We start from the raw sequence: 10,012 nt of genomic DNA on the forward strand, positions 1-10,012 counted from the left end.
TTTAAACTTACATTTTTGGTGTATCCATCTCGCTTGTCACTTGTTAAATACATTTCGACAAAAAACGTCGTTTCACTACGACATGTGTCGCTCTACAACGACAACTGGAATATACCTGAAACACATTTTCCCGCTATTCCACGACACGTGTCACTGTAATCGCCATTTAGAATATCAAATTCAAGTCGTGACGACAATTGTCGCTCTACTTCGACAACTAGAATAAGGCTCAAAGTAAACTTAAAATATCTCAGCCACAGAATGGAACACAATTTCAAAACTACAGGCATCATACTTGCAAGGCTTGCAATGCAAGCACACACGACTAGTTATATATATGTATATAGCTACTTCTCAGGTGGTAAAAAGTACGGGTACTTCTAGAAGGGCTAGAGACATGGGACAAAAGGCATTAGGTAGAGTTTTGCCTCTAGGGTACCAGAAAAATCTGACATTGGAACTTTATAGCCCCGAAATAGCTCTATTTTAAGATTTTCTGAAAAAATTTTTGTATAACAAAAGCACGTTTTTCTTTTATAATTTTTATAATTAGAAACACAAACCAAGAAATAAATGATACGTTTTACATTATTTTTATTATTAGAAACACAAACCGAGAAATAAATAATATTTGAAAATATAATGATCTCACATATTTTTGTTGCGGATAAACGAATTAATCTTAACGTAAATAAATGTCAGCTTTTATCAGACATCAGATGTTTTGTGACATCTGAATATTAATATTTTATTTGTTATTGTTTTGAACATTACGTTTCGTCAGCAAGCTTTAAAAAAATATATGTACATACAGAATATATGTATGTACGTATGTAGTTAGAATTTTATTTTTATTGTTTCAAACGGAAAACTGTAAAATGCTAAATTTTAATACATTTATATATACATACATATATTTGAATAAAATTATTATTTTGTTTTTGCCTAAACCTTTTCTTTATTTAAAAATATTACATTTATATGTACATATATATATTTGAATACAATTATTATTTTATTTTAACCTAAACCTTTTCTTTATTTGAGAAATTTATTTCAATATGTTCACCCGCAGTTTTAAAAAAACTAGGTATACATTCATAATAACGTGTGTTTGTGTTAATAATTTTATTTCTAATTTTTCCAACAGCAAAATTTCAAAATTTTCGATTCTAATACATTCATATGTACATACGTTCATATGTTGGAACGAAAAATTTTAAAATCTTCAATTCTAATCCATTCATATATATATACACACATATATTCATAAATTCATACATACATATATTTTTACATACATAAATTATTATTTTGTTTTTGACTAAACCTTTTCTTTATTTGAAAAATTAATTTTTGTAAGTTTACTCCCATGATTTAATAATTATGTGTTTAAAATTTATTTCTATATATTCTACAGTTTCGAATATTATTAAATTCATATAGAAAGCTTGAAAAAATTACTCAGGAAGCTTTAAAAAAAATATACATACATACATATTTATGTACTTAAAATTTTTGCGAATTTTTCCAAACTATTATAAGAATATTTTTTTGGAAATTTTCTTTAAACTTTTATATAACATTTATCTGTTATATATTAAAAAAAAATAAAACACAAAATTTAAACAAAATAAAAAAAAAATTTTAAAATAATGCAAAAAAATAAAAATACGACGACATCCAGGCAAGCATTGATCCAATAACCTTCTGGCTATGAGACTACCACGCTAACCACTAGGCTACGCAGTACCTTGAATTTCGCTTAATAATTCTATATTTTATTCATATTTCGTATAACTCATCAAAAACCATTATATTTTACATTATATATATATAGCTACTTCTCAGGTGGTAAAAAGTACGGGTACTTCTAGAAGGGCTAGAGACATGGGACAAAAGGCATTAGATAGAGTTTTGCCTCTAGGGTACCAGAAAAATCTGACATTGGAACTTTTTAGCCCCCAAATAGCTCTATTTTAAGATTTTCTGAAAAAATTTTTGTATAACAAAAGCACGTTTTTCTTTTATAATTTTTATAATAAGAAACACAAACCAAGAAATAAATGATACGTTTTACGTTATTTTTATTATTAGAAACACAAACCGAGAAATAAATAATATTTGAAAATATAATGATCTCACATATTTTTGTTGCGGATAAACGAATTAATCTTAACATAAATAAATGTCAGCTTTTATCAGACATCAGATGTTTTGTGATATCTGAATATTAATATTTCATTTGTTATTGTTTTGAACATTACGTTTCGTCAGCAAGCTTTAAAAAAATATATGTACATACAGAATATATGTATGTACGTATGTAGTTAGAATTTTATTTTTATTGTTCCAAACGGAAAACTGTAAAATGCTAAATTTTAATACATTTATATATACATACATATATTTGAATAAAATTATTATTTTGTTTTTGCCTAAACCTTTTCTTTATTTAAAAATATTACATTCATATGTACATATATATATTTGAATACAATTATTAATTTATTTTAACCTAAACCTTTTCTTTATTTGAGAAATTTATTTCAATATGTTCACCCGCAGTTTTAAAAAAACTAGGTATACATTCATAATAACGCGTGTTTGTGTTAATAATTTTATTTCTAATTTTTCCAACAGCAAAATTTCAAAATTTTCGATTCTAATACATTCATATGTACATACGTTCATATGTTGGAACGAAAAATTTTAAAATCTTCAATTCTAATCCATTCATATATATATACACACATATATTCATATATTCATACATACATATATTTTTACATACATAAATTATTATTTTGTTTTTGACTAAACCTTTTCTTTATTTGAAAAATTAATTTTTGTAAGTTTACTCCCATGATTTAATAATTATGTGTTTAAAATTTATTTCTATATATTCTACAGTTTCGAATATTATTAAATTCATATAGAAAGCTTGAAAAAATTAGTCAGGAAGCTTTAAAAAAAATATACATACATACATATTTATGTACTTAAAATTTTTGCGAATTTTTCCAAACTATTATAAGAATATTTTTTTTTATTAAATTTTCTTTAAACTTTTATATAACATTTATCTGTTATATAATAAAAAAAAATAAAACACAAAATTTAAACAAAATAAAAAAAAAATTTTAAAATAATGCAAAAAATAAAAAATACGACGACATCCAGGCAAGCATTGATCCAATAACCTTCTGGCTATGAGACTACCACGCTAACCACTAGGCTACGCAGTACCTTGAATTTCCCTTTATAATTCTATATTTTATTCATATTTCGTATAACTCATCAAAAACCATTATATTTTACATTATATATATATAGCTACTTCTCAGGTGGTAAAAAGTACGGGTACTTCTAGAAGGGCTAGAGACATGGGACAAAAGACATTAGATAGAGTTTTGCCTCTAGGGTACCAGAAATCTCTGACATTGGAACTTTTTAGCCCTGAAATAGCTCTATTTTAAGATTTTCTGAAAAAATTTTTGTATAACAAAAGCACGTATTCATGACTCTGGTAAGATTCCTGTAGTCCATTTCGGAATTTACAATAAGCTTAAATTGACTTTTAGAATCAGGAACATCCGCTTTCTCAGCGTTGGTCGTCACCTGAACCACTTCCGGAGATGATTCCGCTTTTCTTTTTTTACTGGATCTCTTTTGTTTTAGGATCCAATCCGTTTCCTCCTCATCTGTTGAGTAGGCGTCCAAGACTGACCTCACCTGCTTTGCTCGTAGTGCAGCGTCTTTTTCTTTATGACTGCCCACATTAGACTTATTGTTTGTAATTTGCGTATGTTTCTCTTTCTTTAGCTTCTCATTTTCAGCCCTGAGTTGAAGAACCTCGCTTTTCAAAGCCACACAGAGCTGTTCCAGTTGGCTAATCCTTTTTTGTATGTCAGCATTTTGATTATCACTTTCTTTGTCTTGAGCTTTACTCATGTTTATGTCCTTATTGGTAGTCCACCTTCTATATTCCTATTCTTTTCTAAAATCCGCACATCAGATGTAGGTGATGAACGCCGGGTTTTCGCGTTCCTCCTAAACGGATCAATCAAATGCAATAAATGGCTCTCTCCAGAATCCGTAGAGCCGACCTCCGAAGGGGGGTGGATTCTCCAACGTAGTTGAATTACCACTTGGGGTACTAAATCCTTTTGTTTTGTCCATTGCGCAAATGATTAAATTCTGCATTTTATACCTACTGCTAGGATTCAAAAACTGCCGTCCTTCAGGGATCAGACGCAGACCAGTGAGCCGCCTATTCTAGGTCAGACGCTTTTGGATTTACCGCCCGCGCGCTTCCTAACCAACGATACCCGGATTAACCGCCGAGTACTCGCTTTCACCCGCTCTCGTCAGGCATTACTAAGTAAGTCGCCCTGGAGACACACAGCAGATAACTATGTTACCTACCTTCTGGGAGGTGAGAGTCGGATTTGTTGGCAGAGCTGATGTTTTCAGAAGGCATTTCCTAGCATTTTCAGTGTCACATGTTAGGAAAATGTGAGACTGACTAGGACCAATGCAAACTTTTGTCCCCCGTAAGTACATATGAATGTAATTTTTCAAATAAAAAAAGGTTTAGACAAAAACAAAATAATAATTTTATTCAAATATATGTATGTACATATGAATACGTACATACATATATTATATTCTGCATGTATATTTTTTAAAGCTTGGTGGCGAAATATAATATTGAAAACAACAAAAAATGAAGCATTATTATTCAGATGCCACAAAACATCTGATCTCTTTGACAATAGCTGACATTTATTTACGTCGTTATTTTAAAATTATTTCGATTTTCCGAACCAAAAATATGTGAGATCATTATATTTTCAAATATTATTTATTTCTCGGTTTGTGTTTCTAATAATAACGTAAAACGTATCATTTATTTCTTGGTTTGTGTTTCTAATTATAAAAAGTATAAAAAAAGCGTGCTTTTGTTATACAAAAATTTTTTCAGAAAATCTTTAGAGCTATTTCGAGGCTAAAAACTTCCAATGTCAGATTTTTCTGACACCTTAGAGGTAAAACTCTATGTAATGCCTTTTGTCCCATATCTCTAGCCCTTCTAGGGGTACCAGTACTTTTTGACACCTGAGAAGTAGCTATAAACATATATAATGTAAAATAGGATAGTTTTTGAAGAGTTATACGAAATATGAATAAAATATAGAATTATAAAGGGAAATTCAAGGTACTGCGTAGCCTAGTGGGTAGCGTGGTAGTCTGATAGCCAGAAGGTTATTGGATCAATGCTTGCCTGGGATGTTGTTGTATTTTTCTTTTTTTGGATTATTTTGAAAATTTTTTTTTCTTATTATTTAAATTTTTTGTTTAATTTTTTTTTTAATATATAACATGTTCCGTCGTGACGTCACAGGCACAGATCATTTCCTAAAAGAAAAAAAACAACAACAACAAAGAATACAAAGTGCACAACAATAACATGATTGTAGTTATCTGATGAATTCAATATGCATCCAACTGCGCAAGTTTTCATTTCAACCTAAAATTGAAGCTAATTAAAGCATATAACAAGCATATGTATATTTGATCAAACATAAAAGAAACTTCAACTTACCTGTTGAATATGTTGCAGGTTTGCAATCGCTTTAGTCCTGGTTATTTTGGTCCAGTGCAGTCAGTCCTTCTTTCGTGGTTGATCTCGTGTTTATTTATATTAATTTTGTAATATTTGTGGAACTATTGTTCCATAATTTTTTTTCCTAATTTTTAAAACAAAATAAATCAACAAAAACTCTACACCACATTTTACTTGTTTATCTTTTATACATCAAATATTGACATTTGCAGACAAAAAAAAGATTCGTTCAATAGCTTTCGTTCAGTTTGATCGGTGTTGCCGCATGGTATAATCGATCAAAAATAAATCATATCAGCTATTTGTCAAGTGTGGTGGAGTGAAATAAAAAAGAACGAGCGAATGAAATGAAAAATATGAAAAGGGGAAATATTGTATATACATAATATAGAGTGTTTACAACAACAAATCACGGCGCAGTGTATATAAAATTGCGTTTATTTTTCAAGTTCAGTGAACTGCGTCATCTGTTTTATATACAAGAAAACGTTATCAACCAAAAAAGTGGGACTGGCTAGGTATATCAACGTTGCACAACTCGTTTGGATAAAATTTTTCTGGATCTATAAATAGAATGGAAAATTCCAGACCAAGAATGCAGTATTAGAAAAACCGTCGCATCGAACTTATCCATTTTGAATTTATATTGAAATTATAATATACTTATTTTATATAAAGTCATATTAAAAGAAAATTAAATTTTGTTAATAAATTTAATAAATTGTTAGAACATGAATTACAAAAAAGAAACAAAAGTGAAGTTGTTTTTCTTATAATTATTCTATATAAAAAAAGGAAAAAATAATAATTGCGTTGAAAAGAGGCAATAATAAAATTTTAGTGGTTTTGGTGGTTTTTGCATAAAATGTTAGCCCAAATCGCCGCCTAACATTTTTTGGTCCTTCGAGACGAATTATATTGAAAATTCGTGGCATTAAAAAAAAAAATGAAAAGAAACACAAAAAATTTGGATTTAAGACAAAAAACTAGAATAAAAATAGTGTAGTGTGCAAAAAAGAAAACTTAAATTAAAGAACAGATTTAGTGAAACAACCTAAACAACACATAACAAATTGCAAACTATTGGTGCGAAATTAGAAAAGTGTTTGAAATATTGAAGAGACTAGTGGTGGAATTTCTTTGTGGTGCAAAAAAAAAGAAATAATGAAAAAAAAAAAACTATAATATATTTAGTGTAGAACAAAAAGAAAACTTTGAACAATTTTATTTTGTAGTGCAGAGGTGAAAAGCGGTTTCGGTATCGGTCTCGCGAGTCGCGCCAATTGGAATCAAGCATTGGACTTAGAAAGGAGGAAGAGAGAAATTATGGTGAGTTCGTTCCATTTTTTCTATTATTTTCTTTTTAAATTGCATACAAAGTAATTGGAGATTTTGAATATAAGGATTTCTTTCTTTATGAAAATATTTTACATAAATGGTTTAAATTTTTTTGAAACAAATTTTACTGGTGGATTTGACTAGATCTTTCTAAAATAATTTTGGCGGTTTAAATAGAGAGCTTAGAAAAGAAAAAAGGAACAATTTTTCGGGATAAAATTTTTATTTTTTTTTGGACATAGTGAAGCATTATCAATAAGTTTTAGTGAAAAAAAAAGGAGAGAAAAATATATATTAAAATTTTTTTTATGAACACTTGCGTGGTACTTTGCAAATAAAACTTTGTGATTCAGATTGAATTAAATTAATATTTAAAGGAACTATTTGACACTAGTTGTAATTAATTAATAAAATAGTTGTAATTTCAATAAAACTAGACAAAAAATATATATATATAGTTGAAAATAAAGATATTATTTTGAGTGTTTAAATTGTTTAATTGATTTGTTTTTGATCTAGTTGATACGGAAGTGATCTGGGTATATGGAACCTTATAAATAAATATATTAAATACATAGGGATTAACATGGACAAGTTAATTAAGTTGCAATTGGCGGATAAATTCCTGATAGAGGAGATAGTAACTCATTTTTCTAGGGATAAAAGAGAAAACAAACCAATGGGATGTTTTGAGGAAGTTTTGAACGACATAGAGACCCTTTATTATGAGATAAAGAAGCGTCATCGACAGATTTTGGTGGCCTCTTATACAGATAGGAATGAAGAGAGCGCAAAGTGCCCGTACCTCGAGCACAGCGTGTTTAATGAAATAAAGACGCTCTTCCAAACTAGGCATAAGTCCATAGATGCTGAAATGGTTGACAGGTTTCCTAATAAGGAGGCGGACTTGAAAGTGGATCCGAACCATGGCATAAGCATGAGAAAAGAGGTTTCAAGTATGGCGATAAACCTGCCAAAGATAACGCTAGCAAAATTTGATGGTGGTTACCAGAAATGGCCTTCCTTTTACGACCTTTTTAGGTCCCTGGTCCACAATAATGAAACTCTTACGGCAGTACAAAAGTTACAGTATCTAAAGTTGCATCTTACTGGGGAGCCCGAACAATTACTAAGAGCTTTTCAGGTAACAGAGGACAACTACATGGCTGCATTCAACATGCTAAAGGAGCGTTACGACAACAAGCGGGTGCTAGTCAACACGCTATTGAAACGGCTTCTTGGCCAAGCGATCGTGCACCAGGAATAAGCCGTTGCAGTAAGGAGGCTTTTGGACACAACAAATGAATGCTTACAAGCTCTCACAAATCTACAAATTGATGTGGAAGGCTGGGATCCAATTACAGTTTACCTAATAGTCCAGAAGCTACCAATGGAAACGCGTCAGCTTTGGGAACAAAGCATCAGCGTCGAAAAGCAGCAACCAAGTTGGCGACAGCTTGAAAATTTTTTAGAAACAAGGTTCCGCACATTGGAGGCCATAGCAGTTAGAAAATTATTTGCAGGTTCAAGAAGTCAAGTACAGAACGACTCAAACCGGAATAGGGGCAGCACTTTATTTCATGTTGCTACATCTAGGTCAACGAATAATGGTGCTTCATGTCTGTTTTGTAGAGCCGCACATACGATAAGAAAGTGTAAAGCCTTTTCAAGATTGGGTCAAAATAAGCGATTGGAGGCAGTAAAAACTAGGGGGCTTTGCATAAATTGTTTGAAGCCTGGACACATGATGACCACTTGCCCAAGCCAGCAGAGCTGCTACAGGTGTCATAAACGTCACCATACATTACTACACCGAAAGGATGAAGGAGAGCGAACCTCATCACAAGTTACAACTACACCACAAGTACATGCGCACCACGCCGCACATACTTCACAGCAAGCAGCAGCGGTGGCGCCAGAGTTGTCCGCTTTGGCAGCAGTCTTTGTACCCGGCAGTCATCCCGTCCACACATGCGGCACGGCTGTCAATTCCAGACAACAGGTCTTCCTAGCTACAGCATATATCAGAGTTCTTTCACCTACTACGGGCCGATATCAAAGAGCTAGGGCGCTGATTGATCCCGGCTCACAAAGTTCCTTTATAACAGAGTCACTGGTGCAAGGCTTAAGTTTAAAGAAGGAGAGGATAGTCGCTGACATACACGGTGTATCACAAACAAATATTGGCCAATCATTGGCTAGGGTCAGAGTAATAATTGAAAGTGCAAGTGGCTCTACAATAGTACAGGTGTCCGGTTTAGTGCTTAAAAAATTGACGAACTTGTTACCAGTGCGAGACATCTTCGTGCAAGAGTGGCCACACCTGAATGGATTAACTTTAGCCGACCCCGAATACTTCAAGATGGGAAAAATACACGTACTCATCGGTGCTGACGTTTTTGGCCAAATAATATTGGACGGTTTAAGGAAGGGTCCGTTTGGCGCACCGATTGCCCAGAATACGATTTTCGGCTGGATCCTGTTCGGAACTGTAAAGCTACAAGATGTTCCAACAATAATGATAATCAACTTCCACATGCAGTCGGATTTAAATGAAACTCTGAAGAGGTTCTGGGAACTTGAAGAAATACTAGAAAATAAAATGATGACTGAAGAGGAGCTAGCATGCGAGAAACATTTTTGCAGTACACATTGAAGGGCTGCAGATGGACGATACCAGGTGGAGCTACCATTCATTGAAGAAGACTCAATTGAGATTGGAAAATTTCAATTTTGGTATGGAAAAACAGTTTTGCAAAAATCGACAACTCCAAGAGGATTATATCAAGTGTATTAATGAGTATAGCAACATGAATCATATGCAAAAGGTGGAACCAATCGAGTTGAGAAATGAAAATCAAAAGGTCATTTCCAATTATTTACCGCATCACGATGTCATCAAGGAGAGTAGCTCCACCACAAAATTAAGAGTTGTTTTCGATGCGTCGCGACCCACATCCAACGGCTCATCCTTGAATGACAAGATGATGAAGGGCCCAGTCATCCAAGACGACTTAGCCACTCTTTTGCTCCGAGTTCGAAAAT

The 10,012-nt window shown here is 32.1% G+C and overlaps 1 protein-coding gene across 1 annotated transcript; it reads left to right on the plus strand.

Moving 5' to 3' along the window:
* Positions 1 to 6,334: 6,334 nt before the first annotated feature.
* On the plus strand, positions 6,335 to 9,684 carry LOC129617144 (uncharacterized). Its single transcript, XM_055532531.1, has one exon. It carries the CDS (start codon positions 8,358 to 8,360, stop codon positions 9,621 to 9,623), a length of 1,266 nt encoding a protein of 421 aa, XP_055388506.1. The 5' UTR covers positions 6,335 to 8,357; the 3' UTR covers positions 9,624 to 9,684.
* Positions 9,685 to 10,012: the final 328 nt, after the last annotated feature.

This window comes from Condylostylus longicornis, unplaced genomic scaffold (genome assembly GCF_029603195.1).
Source record: "Condylostylus longicornis isolate FDR11 unplaced genomic scaffold, ASM2960319v2 ptg000422l, whole genome shotgun sequence".
NCBI classification, from domain to species: Eukaryota; Metazoa; Arthropoda; class Insecta; order Diptera; family Dolichopodidae; genus Condylostylus; species Condylostylus longicornis.

What these genes read in the sequence shown, in the direction of transcription:
- LOC129617144 (XM_055532531.1), top strand. Translation starts at nt 8,358, where the DNA reads ATGGAAACGCGTCAGCTTTGGGAACAAAGCATCAGCGTCGAAAAGCAG.